Source organism: Malaclemys terrapin, chromosome 10 (genome assembly GCF_027887155.1).
Source record: "Malaclemys terrapin pileata isolate rMalTer1 chromosome 10, rMalTer1.hap1, whole genome shotgun sequence".
Taxonomy (NCBI): domain Eukaryota; kingdom Metazoa; phylum Chordata; order Testudines; family Emydidae; genus Malaclemys; species Malaclemys terrapin.
In genome coordinates, this window is record NC_071514.1 from 13,203,119 (window position 1) to 13,220,877 (window position 17,759).

Genomic DNA, 17,759 nt, shown 5'->3' on the forward strand with positions numbered 1-17,759 from the left:
TCTGTATTATAGTAAGATTTAGCCAGGACATCAGAGCAGGATGCCTAATGCTTTTCCAGGGTGCCTAATGCTGATTTTTTTTACTTCTGTGACTTTACCAGCTGGCTCTCCTGTGGCACTGGCCAGTTAAGAGGTGGCAGATGTCATAATCTAGTTCCAAACCCACCTTTCTGATGTTCTCTACATGTAGTGGAGGGAGCGCTGAAGAGTGATAAAATATTGCGTCTTCTCTTTCTTCTCTCTGCTAAGGTCCACGGATCCATTACAATGGATATTTCAGTCTGCTTGCAGCTGGGGGACAGAACCAGACCTCTGGTGTCAGTTACTGGCAGCACCGTAATGCCCTGCCCCCAGAAGTTCCCTGCGGTTGTCTCTGCCTCCCTGGCGGCTGCCCCAGCCCTCCCTGCTGCAGAACTTTACAAAGAGAAAGGCCAACCTTTTATTTCAAATGACCAACAGTTTGTCTGTTGTGTCTGATTCCCAGCCAAATCCCAGGTTGTTCCCCTCGGCTCCACTTCCCCGATTGAAGTATTTGCAGCAGCTGAGGCCCTGTCAGCTTCTGAGAGAGTTCCTCAGAGCCAGACCAAGAAAATCCAAAGGAAACAGGTGGACATTGGCACCCAGAGATGTGGTGGTGTCTCACTAAAGGGAATGTCCCATCCCCTACAGCAGGATAAATCATTGTGCTTTTTCCTCACAGTCTAGTTAACACAATCTGTAATTCAGGGAAGTAGAACTAAATTAATCAGGTGGTGGGGGCTGTCTCAAATGGTGGGCACTACTGGGGTGTGGGGAATTCCCTTTCTGCCAGAGACTGACAGGTCTTGTTCTGCCCGCAAGCATCAAGTAGGCCAAAGTACCCATGGCAGTGGAGCTGTGGACCTTAATACGTTGCTTTCTCAGTGCTGGAAAGTGAAAATGGTCCTATAATCTTCAAGACAGCACAGTGCCACTGGTGGGAATGTCCAGACAGGTCTCCGTGCACCAAGAGCACTATGCACTTAAAGCAGGAGCACTGCACTCCCTAAAATGGCCTCACTGTTGACATTTACTTACTTGGCCTACTTTCTGCCCTTTCAGATAAATCGCGAAAGCTGGTGTTCAATAGAGCCATGTTCAGATCCTTCACTGCTGGAGCCGACGCAAACTCATGAATCTAGAGGTAAGTAGAATGCTGTGCTCCCAATCCCTTCGTTCAAGGAGGTGACGAACCAGTCTTTCCTTACAATTAACCTTCTACCATGGAATTATCCTTCTTTCCTTCCCTTTCTCTCTCTCCTCTTTCCCTTCCCCATAAAATAAAAACATGCACAAATGGGAGAAAATGGCACATGTAATTATTAGTCCATTGTTCCAGTGCTTATATGACTGGTACTGAGACATCCAGCTACATAGCCCATCTTCTCATGATGCAATTCTGTGTTAAAGTATTTTATTCGCTCATTTGATTCATAAATAAAATTTAGAAGTGCATGGGTGTATAGATTATAGCCAAGACTTTGAAAATGGGTGCCCCAAATTAGATTCCTAAATCCATATTGAGACACCTAAATCAGTAGCCGGATCTTTCAAAAGTACGGAGCACCCAGCAGCCTCCGTTGGTTCCCAGGATTCAGGGAGAAGAAAGGTGGTTCAGACCCATCTTTCCCACCCCCACCCCAGAGCTGTGCTGAGCTTATGGTCATTTATGCTGTTTAATATTTGCCCTCCTTCCACATGGATGGAAAAACTAGCCTGGCCTGTTTCAGGGTGCCTTGATATCCCAGATAAGAGGGAATATTTCCTGTCTTCTAATAGTTGTGTTTAAAACAGCATAAGTTGGAGTAGTTTATCTGCTTCCTTAATGGTGGCTTTGAACTGGGCTTTTCTTATAGCGGCCATTTCTTGCTTTGTTTTCATTAAAGAAATTACACTTGAGGGGTTGAGATGTGGAGAAGGAGGGGTATTAACTTGTTTTCAGTGATGAGTTGGAAGATAAGGGTTAACTCTCCCGAGTGTACATTATTGGCTAACAGCAACACTCTGGTTAGTGTCAGGGCTGCCCAAATGGGGGGGAGGGGGGGGCGCAAGTGGGGCCCTGCAGGGGCCCCCACGAGAATATAGTATTCTATAGTATTGCACTTTTTTTTTATATATATAGAAAGGTTCCCCAAAATTGCTTTGCCCCGGGCCCCCTGAATCCTCAGGGCAGCCCTGGTTAGTGCATTAACATTCTGCCTCTGCTTCCTGCTGAATAATGCACCTAGACGTGCACTGTCGTGTCCTGATCAGATCCTGGAGTGAAGTAGCGAGCTGTCTGGTTGATTCTGGGCATGCTGACCAAGCAACATGTTGAGTGAAGTATCCATTGCAAATAAGTATTATACGTAGGTCGGAAGATTTGTCACGGCATTTCTTTTTATCAAAATCACAGAGCAATCATGATAAATTTAGTAAAAGTCATGGATTTAGTGACTGCTCCATGATTTTTATTTTTTTTATTTTTTTTTTTTTTTAACAAAGCCCTGACAAATGAACCACTCCAGCACTGCAACCCTGTTTCGGTCCAGGTGAGGAGGGGAGGTGGAGAGGGAGCTAGAGAGCAAGCCAACCCCAAACTCACTGCGGGCAGTGGTGGCTCCTGTGTCCCAGGGCTGGGCTTTGGGTTTGAGAGCGAGTCCATCCTACGCTTACTCTGGGCAGCGGTGGCTCCTGTGGGATTGGGCCCAGCTCCTCGCTGTGGGTGTTGCAATTTGGCTCATGGAGTCACAGAGCCGCTGAGGTTTGGCCCAGCCACCCTTCTGTCATGACCCACTTAGAGCCTTCCTGCATGGAAGTCACAGCCAAACAGAGAAGTCAAAGTATCCGTGACTTGTTCAGCAAAGTGACAAATCTGCAGCCCTAACTGCAGTTTCGTGAGGTGGCAATGTAACTGTCCTGATGAATTAACACAACAGTCCAGTGTCTGCCCAAGCTCATGCAGTCCTTCATATGGGACTTCATCATCTGCTTCAAAAATCTGAGCTGTTTCTTAAGTGAAATTAGTTAACCTAGTTTTTTCATTGAGGATACAGCCTTGAGTCTTGCTCTCTATGCAAGACGCACACAAAAAAAGACTTGTACAGTGGCCCCAAATGTGAAGTTCAGATCTGACTTTGGCCAAAGTGCTGTTAAGAGGGGGTGATGTGAGTAGTTAAGTGAAATGGGGTCTACCTAGGGTCTGCTTCTGGCCCCTTGTAATCAGGCACGGATTCACCCCTGCGGCGCCTCCTGCTGGTCGTCTCGGGAATTAGCTCACCAGTCGTCAGAGCACCTTCTGCAGGCCAGGTATCTAGCCCAGGGGTCGGCAACGTTCATCATGTGGCTCGCCAGGGTAAGCACTCTGGCGGGCCGGGCCAGTTTTATTTACCTGCTGACGTGGCAGGTTCGGCCGATCGTGGCCCCCACTGGCCGCGGTTCGCCGTCCCGAGCCAATGGGGGCAGCGAGAAGCCGCAGTCAGCATATCGCTCGCCCGCACCGCTTCTCGCCGCCCCCATTGGCCCGGGACAGCGAACCGCGGCCAGTGGGGGCCGCGATCAGCCGAACCTGCCGCCTCAGCAGGTAAATAAAACTGGCCTGGCCCGCCAGGGTGCCGAACGTTGCCGACTACTGGTCTAGCCTGTCATTGGCCCCCATGTCCCTCCCAGACCCCGGTGCCCTTGGCTTGGGTGCTGCTCCCCTGGCAGTACCGCACTCTCTCTCTAGGTCTTCCCACCCAGGGGAACCCCACCCTCTATCCCCATGTCGCCTCAGTCGTGGCTACTGCCAGTCACAATCTAGCCCAGGGGTCTCAAACACGCGGTCCGTGGCGTTCTTTTGTGCGGCCTGCCAAGCTCCCCGCGGCCCCCACCGTCTACCCTGTGCTGCCGCGAGCCCCGCGCCGCTCCCTGAAGCGGCTGAACTACTGTATGTCCCTGCAGCCCCGGGCAGGGGGGTGGGAGGTGAGTAGAGGGCTCCGTGCTCTTGCAGCTCCCATTGGCCGCGAACTGGGAACCGCGGCCAATGGGAGCTTTGGGGGAGGTACCTGGAGGAGCAGCAAGAGCAGCACATGGTGCCGTTTCCCCACCCCTGCCTCCCCGGGACTCCAGCCACTTCCTGGAGCGGAGCAGAGTGGGACCGGGGACAGGGCAGGCAGGCAGGGAGCCTGTCCTGGCCACGGTGCGTGGCGCTGCCACCCCAGAGCCGCTCTAGATAAGCGGCGCCAGTCCGGAGCCCATACTCCACACCCCTTCTGCACCCCAACCCCCTGCTCTGAGCCCCCATCACATCCTGCACCCCTCCTGCACTCCAACTCCCTGCCCTGAGCCTCTGCCACACCCTGCACCCTACACTCCTCCTCTACCCCGAGCCCCTTGCCACACAGTGCACCCCAACCCTCTGCCACACCCCTCCCACATCCCAACTCTCTGCCCTGAGCCCCCTGCTGCACCCTGCACACCTCCTGCACCCCACACCCCAATTCCCTGCCGTACCCTGCACACCTCCTGCACCTCAACTCCCTGCCCTGAGCCCCCGCCACACCCCTCACCCCTCCTGCACCCCCTGGGGGCAGGGAGGGGGCAGAGTTGGAGTGAGGACTTCAGGGAGGGGGTTGGAATGGGGGCAGGGAAGGGGCAAGAAGAGGCAGGGCAGGGGCAGAGCCTCATGGAAGGGGTGGAGTGGGGGCGGGGCCAGAGGCAGCAAGTGGCGGGTGTCAGTGATGCGGCCCTCGGGCCAATGCACTAGTCCTCATGCGGCCCTCGAGGTCATCTGAGTTTGAGACCCCTGATCTAGCCCCCGTGCCCTGGGTGCAGACTGCAGTCTATCAGCCAATCATCACAGGCAACAAGGGGTTTGGACTGGCTGCCTTTACCCACCCTCAGGCTGCCCCTCTGCAACCCCAATACCTATGTGGGGCTAGGACCAGGCCCTGCAGCCTAGGGCTTCCCAGCCCCCAAGGCCTTTCCCCAGCCCTGCCTCACTCTAGGTCCCCGGTGAGTTCCCCAGCAGCCAGGCCTGTCTCTCTCTCCTGTCAGAGCGAGACTCCCCAGCTTCTGGCTGCCCTGACATTCTTATAAGGCCGAGTTGCTCTGTCTGGGGCGTGGCCCCAGCTGCAGCCATTTCACCAGTCAGCCGGGGTTTTGCTCCTTGCCCCAGCCCCAGCCCTCAGCAGGGCTTTTCCAACCCCTTCAGGGCTGGAGCGGCTGTTCACCCCGCTACACCCCTATTAGATAAAATAAAACTCTTTTAAAACCTGGACTTTCCCTGGGGAAACACTTGACAGTAATCCACCATATCAGTGAGATAATAAGTATCACGTATTTTAAACAGTCAATAATTCCACTTCTGAGTCCCCCCAGATTGATGGGCAGTAGCAAGCACCAATCCTTTCACTGCCTTCCTGTCTCTTATTACGTCAGTTTAAGCTCCTTGCATGCATTTTTGAAGTCCATCCGAATTTCACCCCCACTTACATGTCTCTTAGCTGCTTCTTTTGTCTCCTTTTAACCACCCTCAGCTGTCTTTTCTTTCATATGTCACACTATGCTTAGAACGGCCTAGCACTCCCAAGATGCACTCAGCCTCCTCTTTCAATTGCACTTCTTTCATGAGACCTTTCAACATGGCTTGCCATCTTCTGCATATGTGGTTTCCCTGTGGGTTGTAGTTCCCTCTGTGAAATTGATTTTCAGTTCCTCAAGGCAGAGCCTGTGTGCTCTATGTGTTTGCAAAATGCCTTTACACATATCACTCCATTACTCCATAAATAATGAAAATAGGACACACCAAATCTACTGTTGATCTGACTGTGGGAGTGTTGGTGTTACCGCTTCTGAAGCCAGTGTCTGTACTCCAGCTCCTCCGCTTCTGTCCCTTTCTGAAGTGGTGTGGTTACTGCACAAAGACTTCAAGGATCACAATAGCAACACAGCTCCTGCCTGAGCTGCAATGCTGCGGAATGGGAGGAGGGACAGGGAAGAATGCAGGTGTCTCTCTCCCCCTTAGGCAAAGGTCTGACAGAATGTGACAGAGATGAAATCAGTAGAGTTCTGCAGACGTTAACTCAACAACCAGTAGAATTCAGTATTACTCCAGAGGGCATTCTGCGCCAAAATTTAAAAATTGTGTGCACAATATTTTAAAATTCTGCAAGTTTTATTTGTCAAATAAATGTGGAAGCTCCAGCATGGTGTTGGGGAGCACAACACAGAGATGGGAGATCACTGTGCAGCTCCCCTTTCTCCCCCCTCCCACCTCCCTCAGGACACGGACTCAGCGGTGAGGTTGCACTCAACCCTGACACAGCGCAAGGAACGGGCCTGCCCCAGAAACACCCCCCGGCCCTGCCCCTCCATATCAGGTGTGGGCAGGCAGGCTCAGCAAGGCAGGATCCAAGTGTGGAGGGGCTTAGTGGGGGGGACAGGTGTGTGTTGAGAGGGTTCTGTGTGGGACAATCTGGGTGTGGGTAGCTCACTGTGGAATCCAAGTGTGGGGGGATCTGGATGTACAGGGACTTGTTGGGGGGTTCTAGGTGCAACAGTAATGGGACACTGCAGGGGGGTCCAGGTGAAGGTGGCTGGGGCTCAGGTATGGGGGGGGCTGGGTGTAGGGGGGATAGAGCTCGGCAGGGAGTCCAGGTGTGGGGAGATTTTGGGGGGAGTGGGACTCAGTGGGGTGGGGCTCCCGGTGCAGCTGGTTGGGGCTTGGTAGGGTGCGGATTCAGGTGTGGGTGGCTCGTTGGGGTTGTCCAGGTGCGGGGGAGTGGAGCTCATTGGGGGGGTTCTGGGTATGAGGGGGTCTGGATGCACAGGGGTTGGGCAGATGCAGGAACAGCTCCCTGTATAGTGATCCTTCCCCCTGCAGCTGAGGAGGGATGGGTGCAGGAAGCGTGGGGCAAGGGCGGAGTTTGCAGAGTTGTCTACAGCTGGGGGAGAAATCTGGGGGTGGGTCTGATGTGGCCCCGGATTCTGTGCAAGGGAAGAGAAAGTCCTGTCCTCCCCAGCCCAGATGGGACTAGCAGCTGAGCTCGGCGCAGGGTAGGAGCCACCAGCCATGTCTTCCCCAGTCCGCCCCCAGCGCCACAGTGATTTACCTCTCTGCTGGCTGCCCTGGGCACCCGAAACACGCTGCTCGGGTGGGTTGCATGACAGCTTTTGTGGCTTCCCTTTGCTTCCCCATCCGAAAGTCATTTTTCTGCGGGGAAGCAAAGAAATCTGCGGGGCACATAAATTCTGCACATTTGCAATGGCGTAGAATTCCCGTAAGAATACAATATGGAATTGAATCCTATCAAATTTGATAGTTGAGCTGGAGCTCACTTAAATTTTATAGGATCATTAAAAACAACCACTTATAGAAAGGATCTCATTTAATATTAATTCTTATAAAAAACATATAGGTTGCTTGAATACATTGAGAGCTATGGTTTTCCCATGGATCTCAGTGCAAGCATTCAGTTAGAAAGCTATGCCTTCTCCTTCCTTTACCTCTCCCCCACTTTGAGGGGATGATGCTGTGGTAATTCCTTGCAGTGAACTGCTTGGAGTTTTCCTTCCCAGGGGTTTTTAGTTTGATTTGTATTTGTCTCCATTTGATGCACATAAAAATGCACCCAGTGTCATTTTATTTTCATATGCATCGCCATGGAGAGAGACACACACACATGTATGAGCAGAGTTAAACTATAAATCATGTGTGCACAGTAAATACATGACGTATATGTGATGAGAGTCATCTGTCTAGTTCTATTAAGGCATTGTCACAGTGTCGTCACCAGGGCTTATCAGATTATGGTGTAAGAATGTGGAGTCCCAAATTGTGCAACATGTTACTGTTTAAAAAAAATCAATAAATAAAGTGCCTCTGAAAAGGGGAGAGAATTATTCCAAACAGCCTTTGGATTTGGAAAGTTCTCAGCGCAGCTGGGACGAGGTCTGTGTCAGGTTTCTCCTCCCCCCATTGTTTCTTGAAAGAAAGAAACTCCTTCCTCTTCCACCCTCTCATGCCCCTCTCTTGGCCCTGCAATCCTGTTTAATGCCTGTTCTGATTTATTTTCTGGGCGAGGTATCCGTCCATTGGAGAATCTGGAGCTTCCCTGTGAATTTTCCATCAGAACGTCGCTGAGCCTGTTTGTTTTTCTGTCTGGAATGTGGACATGCTCTGTTAAACTGCCAGCTGGATTGTTCGGGATGTTGGCTCACAGTCTGTTACAGCTTCTCTTTTTTCCTTTTCTCTCTTTCTTCCCCCTCCCCTCCCAAAAGCTGTGGAAAAGAGGTTCAGATTTTCCGGGTTACTGAAAGGGGAGAAGGAATGGGGAACAGCCACACCTAGTACAAGAAGTACTTTTCCTATTCTCTGTGGTTTGGAAACTCATCTCTTGAATATTGGTGTTTCCAATCTTATTTTCTTTCTTGAGCGTAATTACAGTACCACAGGGAACATCTTTATCTCCACTAGTGGAAAGCAGTTTTCTAGGGAAGCATTCGTTGTATCTGAGTGCTTTCAAAAGAGCATTTTTTTTCATTCTCTTTGAACTTTCCACTATTCTTCTTTTGCACAACTATCAAGCTGTCTCCATTTCCCACTAACCAAGGGACACAGATGGAAATAGGTGGAACCATGCTGTTCCTGGATGTAATGGCTCAGTGCTGGTGCCAGGGGCGGATGGTTGACTGTTTAGCGCTCTCTCCCCACCACCACCAAAGGCCAAGCATGTCACTACCACAACATAGTCATCTCTCAGTGACTCAGTAGACTATACAGTGTAGCCAGCCTTCATTTTGGCGTCTCTTCTCCTGTCACATACTCACTGAGTGAACTTCTCAGCTGAGAAGTACTGAGTTTACATGTACTATTTAGCTAGAGTTGAATTTTTAATTAGGACCATCTGAACATGGGCTTGTGGGAGACCTTTGCGGTGCAACCTGACAGTCCTTATCCCTTGGGCTGAGTTTTGTGCAGAGGCTGGCTACAGCTGGCGTAATATTATTTGTATTACCGTAGTACCTAGGACACCTACTTATGGTACAGGACCCTGTTGTGCTAGGGGCTGTACAAACACAGGAGCAATAGATGGTCCGTGCCCCAAGAGGCTTACAGTTGAAGTAGAGCAGCCATGGGGGAGACGGGGCCTGTTTCAGATAGAGACAAAGGTGACTTATTGCTCCTCTCCTCACCCCAAACCCATCTCAGCTACGCAGAGTGTACGTACGACACAGCTGAGGGTTGAGCAAATAGATGTAATTTAAAAGTGAATAAACGTTTCATTCAAGCAGATACCATCAAAATGTGTTTGTCTGCCTAGGTTAGGTCAGGATGAAGATATTTACTTTAAAATATTTTGATGGAAAATTGGTTTTTTGCTAAAATGAAAATGTTCATAGAAAGTGCTTGCTTTTCTCAACTCTTTTCAGTTTTTTTCATTAAAAAAATAGAAACTAAATGGTTCAGTTTTTGGCTAAACATTTTTTGATTGCCAAAGGCTGAAGAGATTTTGATTTTCAGGTTTGGGGTTTTTCTATGAAATGTTGACATTTTGCACTGAAATATCAACAAAAACTAAAGTTTGTTAGTTTTTAAAAAAAATGATGTAGAGGAGATAATCCCTTTCAGACCAGCTGTACTCTAAGTGTTCATTCTGTGCTCAGCACCAGGATAATGAAAGGTAGAGGCAATTTATGAAAACATGCATTAGGTTGAAATGGATTTATTTTTAATTTATAAAATGTCTCTAACGATCAAAGTTCCAGGTGCAAGTACAAAATTTAAAAAACGTATGAATTCTGAATAACTTAATCTGTTAAGAGAGCATACCTTTCTCCAAAACAAAGTGAACTCTTTCACCCCTGGTAGGAGATGTGGGAAATTCTCCTGCTAAGCACTAAAGAAATCCTAACCTTGGCTTTAAAGAATTAAATGGAATTGACTTTCTCTGATATTGAGAAAAAGGAACACATGTTTCACTTACATATGCTTTACGCCAGTGTTTATCAAACTGGGGTCGCCGCTTGTGTAGGGAAAGCCTACACTTGTGGCCTGTTTAAATAGGTCAGTAGCAATTAGTTGACGTGACCAGTGCTGCTGTCGACAACCAATTGCAGATGTGATGCCCTCTCTGTACCTCGTGCAGCAAAAATGAGAGATGGATGCATGTGACTGCAAAAGAAAAGGCCAGGTTGTAACTCATTCTGGTGTTTTGTTGTTTGTTTCCCCAGAATGTGAAAATTTCCTGGAAGATGGGCTGAGTGGAGACTGTGCCTCATCACAGGGTGTCCTGAAAAGAGAAACTGGAAGCGAGTCTGAACTCTTCCCCTTGCCTGGCGATGGGATGGATGACATCGTCTTTGGAAAGGTAGGGCTGTCTCAGAAGGCCAGCTTACTGATCCTAACGACCCTCCCCAGGCAAAACTCCCATTGATTTTGTGGGAGTTCTGCCTATATAACGACTGGTGATTAGGTAACTGGAAATAGATGAACAGATAGGAAGGATCAGGCCCCTTGTGTACAGCTACAATGATGATCAAGAGGGACATGTTTGCTGTGGTTTTGCACAAAGTTTTTGATTTCCAGCAGGGTTCATTAAAGGGGATAATTTGATTTTAACTTTCTGCAGATAGCTCAAACGCAATCGGAAGAGTTGAAAAAGTACACTTTCTTTTAAGGTCTCTAATAAGGGTTGCACAGAGGCTATGAAATCCAGTGTTACAAACGTTACATTTTCTCCTACAAACAGAGACCTCCTGCAAAGCACTGAGCTTTCCATTGGCCTCCTCTGCACTGTATACTACGGTTTGTTGGAGAACCAGTGTGATTCCATCACTTCAGTGAGAGTATGTTAAAAGGAAGAAAACACTCACTCTGGATACTTAGGGCCAATTGAACAATGCAGAGTGACATGGTTACATTGCCAGGCAATAGCAATATAAGTGATAGTAATAGCTCTAGTTGTTGGGTGTTTTTGAGTGACAGTGCTTCCAGTTTGCTAAGGGGCCTAAAAGTCCTGAGAGTCATCATTGGCCTGAGGAGGAGGAGGGTGAAAACCAAGATACAAGATCAGACTCTTAAATGAGAGTTGCTTTGTTTCAGAAGTTGCCTTGGGTCTACTGCTTCCTGGACCAGGACAGCCTGGTCTAACTTGAGAAGCAGAAACTACCCACCCTCAAATACTTCCAGCTGACCAATTTATAATGTTAAGATGCTTGCCTTCACCCACTCTATCTGGTGAAAGGATAAGCATAGGAGGTGGCTGAAAGGGCACCTCAGGAAAAAATGCTCCAGAATGAGAAGGCTCACTAGACTCCTGTGAACAACCGTCACAGAAACCTTGGCACAAGCTCTGTGTGTATATGGTGAAGCTTAGAATTCTGCACAGATTATTATTTATCATCTGTAGCCATCCCATGCTTACCTCCTGCTCAGACATGCGTTTCCTATCTTGAGCAACTGGAAGTGGGGGCGATTTTCATGCAAACTTCCAGAGAAATGCATTTAACAAATTGAATTTCTCTTTGGTTAAATCAAGTCAGATGATGGCGAACGTTTTCCAGCACGATGGGAAAGACCACAGCCTGGATTAAGTGATCTCATGTGCTGTAAATGCACTGGAAAGTCACCCTTAGTGAAAGTGGCAGGGCGTGGAGCTCACCAGCCTCACCCTTTCCCATCTCACTCACGAAATGTGGGAGGGGAACTTGCCTCTATACAGGGCTTTCCTTCCGGCAGAGCAGAGCATTGTCTCCAGTTATCTCATTCAGGGAGTTGCATGAGTTACAGAGTTCAGCATTGCTCATTATTTGAGTCTGATCTTAATAATGGTGTTTGTGGAAGTGGCAGTGGGGAGTTAAAGTAAATAATGGCAAAACATTTTACATTCTCCCCCCCCCCCCCACGTTATAAGGTGTGTTTCCCAAAATATAACCACAAAAATGGAGGTTCAAAATGACATAGTAATCCAAAATGGCAGGAGTGTCACAGGGGAAAGAAACGTCAAGGTGTGGGGCCGAGGGAAGTGTGCAAGTAGGGTATATGATTCTTTAATGGCTCCGTTACAGTGACAGGGCAAGTACTGAGGAAATTTTCATTTGCAGAATGGAAAGCTCTTATCAAATCAGTGTTCTGAGTCTTTCCCACTATGTGGTGGATTGCATCTAGAGGTGGGTGTAAAACTGAAAAGATTTAGCAATGTAGTTTGAAAGCTTATTCAAAGCTGAAATGACTTAGTTGACCTCTGCCTTACAAGCACTTTTGTCTCCCCTTTGCTAACCCTCCAGATCTAAACAGAAGGGTTCCCTTTTCCCTGTCTCTCTCCTTCCTATATGTTTGGCACCTCTTTACTATATTTGTGCCTCAATCCATTGTATATTTGTAAATACCAGAAGCTTTCATCAATACTATCAAGCTTTCAGTAGCTTTTTCTGGTTTTCATTTATCTTTTTTTCCCAGGGTCCCAATAAGAGATGGGAAAAATCAGTTTTAAAAAGAAAGTATTTTTGAACATTCATTCAAATGAGTACTGACCTCAATCAGATGGTATTTGTGGCCCTTTTTGCTCACTTTTCACAAACGTTAGTACCAGCACGTTTTGTCCATAAAAAAGTTTTCAAAATGGAAAGTGCTGTGAATATTGACATATTTCAGAGACATGATGGTGACAATATGCATTTACACAAGTATTGATGTTTGAATGGCCATCTTAAAGGGTTCGTGGGTTTGGGAGTCGTCCAGCTCTGGAGCACTGCCAAGATCATGTAACTTAGGTGACCAAAGACACAGCATAAATAGAGAACTATTCATAGCAAATCATGAGTGGTAGTCACAGCAAATAGTTTATGAACGACCCGTAATGTTCATGTAACCCATTCAGCAAATGATTCTGAATTACCAATGTTATAAAAATCTGAATCTGCTCACTGCCTGCTTCTTGTCAGGTTCGTACATGAACAGCAAGGAGTTAAATTCATTAAGTATATCCTAGACCACTCTCCCAATTCGAGTCCCTAATTTTGACGAGTTCTGGTTTAGGAATCGAAGACTAATTTGTGCAGGGGAGAGAGACCATCAAAATACAGGCAGGTCGGGCTAGACATTCTGTGATGTGCACACCAGTTCTTACGTATCAGGGTCTGTGTTGTTAAATGTATAGGAAATACTGTGGAAAAGGAGCAGGGATTAAAAAAAAATCAAGTGAAAAATGGAGTGGAAAGTGCAGAGACTGAAAAACAAAGAGTTAATTTAAAAAAGGAGTAAAGAGAGAGAAATCCTAGTGATCAAGCACAGCATATACTGTAGGACATCTTATAGCCTGTCTTTCTTAGAGGTAGTGAGGTAGTTCTGTCCCTAGTAACTAGCCCAGGCTTTCCTTTATCCAGGTCAATATTGTTTTAATTGAATTGCGGTGGAGTGGGGGGAAGAGAAATAGATTTCAACTGTGGAAGAAAAAAGTTTGTAAAAACTACTTGTGTGAACAACAACAAAAAAACCCAAACAAACCAAAAAGCATGTGAGGGTCTCAAAACCTCGAGCACTTCGATTTTGCCCATTCCTGATTATTATTATTATTGTAAAGTTCCTGTTTCTCCTTTGGATGGAGTTACACTTGAACCGCTTGCTGCAGCAGCTGTTTGCTGTATGAAACATCCATTCTTCATAGCAAGAGTTACTATACAAATACTCAGTGAAGTGAAAGATAGCACTGGCTGGAAATCCAATATTAGTTGTTTAATATAGTCAGGAAACTGTAGGCAGAGCAGTCCCATGGCTATACGGAGCCTCTTGTGAATATCAGGAATTCTTGTAGCCTCCACAAGATTGTTAACATTTCATCCATTTTAAGCCCTGCTTCTGTTCAGGGGCTCCAGAGGCTTGAGGTCCTCTAAGCAGTCAATCTCTGCGAGATGCCTGGGACTGCATCTGACTATAGGTGCATGTGTGTATCTATATGTTCTCATTACTATGTGTTTTACCCATCTCCCATATTGTTCTGATTGGCACATGCAGGGTTGAGCATCACGTGCCAAAGAAACAAGAGCTCCTCAGTTAGAGGCCCTATCATCAAAGCACGCCTTGTTTCTTCAGATTCTTTGCAGTTGCTGGCATCTGAGAGTCATTTACACAATGAGCCCTAAGACTCCAGCAAAATGTCAGGCTCTATTCCAGTGTTTATTCCCATAGCCTAGTCATCCTCCTCCTCCTTCTCTAGAGAGCTATCTGTGCAGTAGGCAGATATTGCAACGTTCTCTTCTGTGAATGATTAATGCTGTCTAAGGTTATTTCCTGTCGTCTGTGTAACTCTATCTTCCTGGGGCATAACTAGTATTGCTTGCTCATCTTAGCTTTTAAGCTCCCATTGACACTTAAAGTCACCATGCAGCTTGTGAACCTGCCCTTGCAGATATTATTAAAGAGATTACCTCTGTGAGCCAGAGGTCACACCGGAGACTGTATTCCTTATCTTTTTGAGCCACCGAGCAGTCTTACAAGTTAAGCTGTGGTACACTGCCTACAGCTGGAAAAGGAAGAGAAATCCTAAGGAGTATTTCCTAAAGCTTTCAATCTTGCACATAGTCGGGCAGTAGATAGAGAGTCGGTGATATATAGAGATATACAATGATCATTTTCATGAGTGGACAGCTTGGCCTTCACTTCCCAAAATGCTAAAATGAATTAGGATTCTCCCAAAGATTTCCTCCTGGGTGATGGCCCCATCTCACTAATTTTTTTTACCTTCATCTATGATCTTTCTTTTCCCCAGAAGCTTCCACACTCCCCTGAACGACGGCATAAAAGAAACAAAGGAAACTGTTTGTTTCTAATTTTAATGTTAAGACCCTCCCACTTTTTGGCACATATTAAGACCATGTGACATTCTGTGGTTTTAAAATTCCCATCACATTAATTAATCTGCCTTCCTTAAAGTTCTCAGGAGCTAGTGTATGATGATGTGGGGTTTCGGTTGTTTTTTTAATTAGCTAACACCTGGGAGCCATGGTCATACCTAGTTTAGTAATCACGCCCAACACTGGGTCATCAGCAGGGTTAGAATTGAGTACCTAAGTTCATTAGCTGGAAGGAATAGTAAGCAGTTGTGATCTGTGGACCTGCCAGCACAGTTTACAAGTTCCATTAACACAGATTTTTTTTTTTTTTTTACTCTACTGTGATGGCAAATTGCTAAATTAAAAAAAAAAATCTCTGTGTAGTGGTGGTGATGAATAGCTTATGACTCTCAGGCCTTGTGATATTGAGAGGTTCCAGTCTTGTGTTGTGGGTTTTGCTTTCTGTAATTTGCATCATTATCTAGGGAATTTACATTCAACTGATAAGTGGGGCTAAAAGAGGATGTTTTGTTAATGGAGTGGAGGGACATTTTCTGCATTCCAGGTTTTGAAATCTTGTACAGGTTTTTCCAACATGATGATTCCCATCTACAGATACAATCTCCTGTGCTGCACCATTTTTGTTTTTAAGTTATTGTTATTCCTAATGCAGCTTTTAATGGTTTTCTAATTAGCTGTGCAAATTAGGGAGAACAGACATGATGGGTCTAGCTAGCCATAGCCTGAAATATGCAATATTTCCTGGGAGATTTAACATCTTATTTACTTAAGTTAATAAATCTCCATTATAATATTTGATTGAAAAGTACAGGTGCCAAGCTACACTTTCATTGTGAATCAGAGATACCCTTTTACATTGATTGGGAATCTTGAAATAAAAACTTTAGTGTGTATAATTCAGTGCTCAAGAGCAATTCTGCAATTGCAGATCAGTATGTGCAGCCCAGAGTTCTTGAGCATTATGATGATAATAATTCCGATACAGCATTTTTCATTGATAAATCTCAAAACATTTTATAGAGAAGGGTCAGTATCATTATCACCATTTTACAGATGGAGAAACAGACTCAGGGAGGTCAAGTGTCTTGTTCAAGATCACCCATTGGCAGAGCTGGGAATAGAATCCAAGTTTCCTGTGTCCCAGTCTGGTGCTGTATCCACTAGGCCACACTGTGTCCCTGTTAGTCTTGACTCTTTAAAATGCTTTGTCTTACAGGAAGGGAGTGTCTTTTTTAAAATAGGAAATCAGTGTTATTTAGGAGAACTTTTTCTGAAGAACAGGAGGGATATTAGAGTCATGACTGTACCCTGGAGGCTCGAGCAACTTGCACCTTGTGTTTTTTTACTAAACTAGTCCAAGAGATGAAGGCAAAACCATAAATGAACCAAATGTATAAGTATAATTTTAATTATAATTTTTAAATTATATTTTGATTCTATCCAGCTGTAATTTAAGAAACAAGCAAGCGCATATATGAGGGAAAGTAATTCTGATTTTTTTTTTTAAATAGGGATTTTTTTTTTAGTAAATTATTTCCATTTGGAAAATAAAAATCCCTTTCCCTGTTTTGGAGTTAGGCAGCAAAACACAGTAATTTGGCAATTTTGCACTACATCCATTCCATTTGCATCCAGGATTAATGTCCTTTAACTAACTGTACCCTTCTGGTGGTCAGCCGGGATGCAATCTTCCTGCCCTTCAGGGACTCTGCCTTATTATGACAACAGCTTCCTGTGACCTGGAAAAGAGAAACAAACTATTTCCTTCTTTAATAAAGTATTGTTCTCATCATGACTACTAAGTAATTTGTCTGGATTTAGGAAGTTCAATAAACTGTCATCATGACATGCAAATGCCAAGCTATCATCAATGATGTAAAAAAAAAAAAAAATCTGTAACTTTATAAGGCCGCTTCTCCAGTTTTCTTATGTTTTTGTTTTGTTTTACCCCAAACCTCATTTAAAAAATATACTGTAATATACTTTTTTCTAACACTAATTTTGTCACTGGAGTATATTTACAGAAAAAATATCTTTCATGGACGATATTCCTTACCATGACACACAGATCATTGAATTATTTCAACCAAAAATATATACTTACAGTGGGGGGGGGGGAAGTATTACTCATGCAGTCTACTCTGTGGATATTGGTTTTTGATGGATGTGATTGTGGGAAAGAATGTGGAAGCATTTCTTTAATAGATGCCTTAAAAAATGTATCTTGTACTTATTAAACTGATATGAGAAGCAGGGCTAATGCCCACCAAACTTGGCAGTAAGGTTTCTCTTTAAATTATGAAGTATTTTACCAACGACTGTTTTCAAACACCTCATACTCCCTTTTTAATTGCCATAGAAGCCTTTAGGTGATATTTTTGTTCTAGTACAAACGCAGAACAGAAACATGCAGACTCTGGAGTGGTCTAATTGACTGATTTTTAAAGAGCCCACGATGTTGGACTTTGAGGTGCCCCATAGTGGGAATGTGGTAACAGCATTTGTGTTCACGTTCATTACTGTTGTCTGTTGCATTTGTAAAGGCACATCTCTCGTCTGACAATTGAATTTGGTATTCTGGTATCTTTTTGCAAATGAGATTTGACGGACTGCAGCTCCCCAAATGCTCAGTTCCTGTTAAGTATCAGTGAGCCTGCTAGTTGAAGACAGCGACAAAGCGTCCTGTGACTAACCTTATAGACTAACAGACGTATTGGAGTATAAGCTTTCGTGGGTGAATACCCACTTCGTCAGTCTATAAGGTGCCACAGGACTCTTTGTCGCTTTTTACAGATCCAGACTAACATGGCTACCCCTCTGATAGTTGAAGACAGTTAGCCACTGTGGCTTTGGTGAATAGTCCATTATATACAACTGGATGAAACATTCGGAATATTATTATTTTAAATGATACAGTGCAGGACTCT

The 17,759-nt window shown here is 45.6% G+C and overlaps 1 protein-coding gene across 11 annotated transcripts in view; it reads left to right on the plus strand.

Annotated features, from left to right (window-relative positions):
* AKAP13 (A-kinase anchoring protein 13) overlaps positions 1-17,759 on the plus strand; it is a 338,427-nt gene that overhangs the window by 232,963 nt on the left and 87,705 nt on the right. For all 11 annotated transcript variants that reach the window (XM_054041161.1, XM_054041152.1, XM_054041157.1 and 8 more), the window contains 2 exons: positions 1,081-1,162; positions 10,213-10,349. In XM_054041161.1, coding sequence (XP_053897136.1) covers positions 1,081-1,162; positions 10,213-10,349 — 219 coding nt within the window. The remainder of the gene's footprint in view (positions 1-1,080; positions 1,163-10,212; positions 10,350-17,759) is intronic.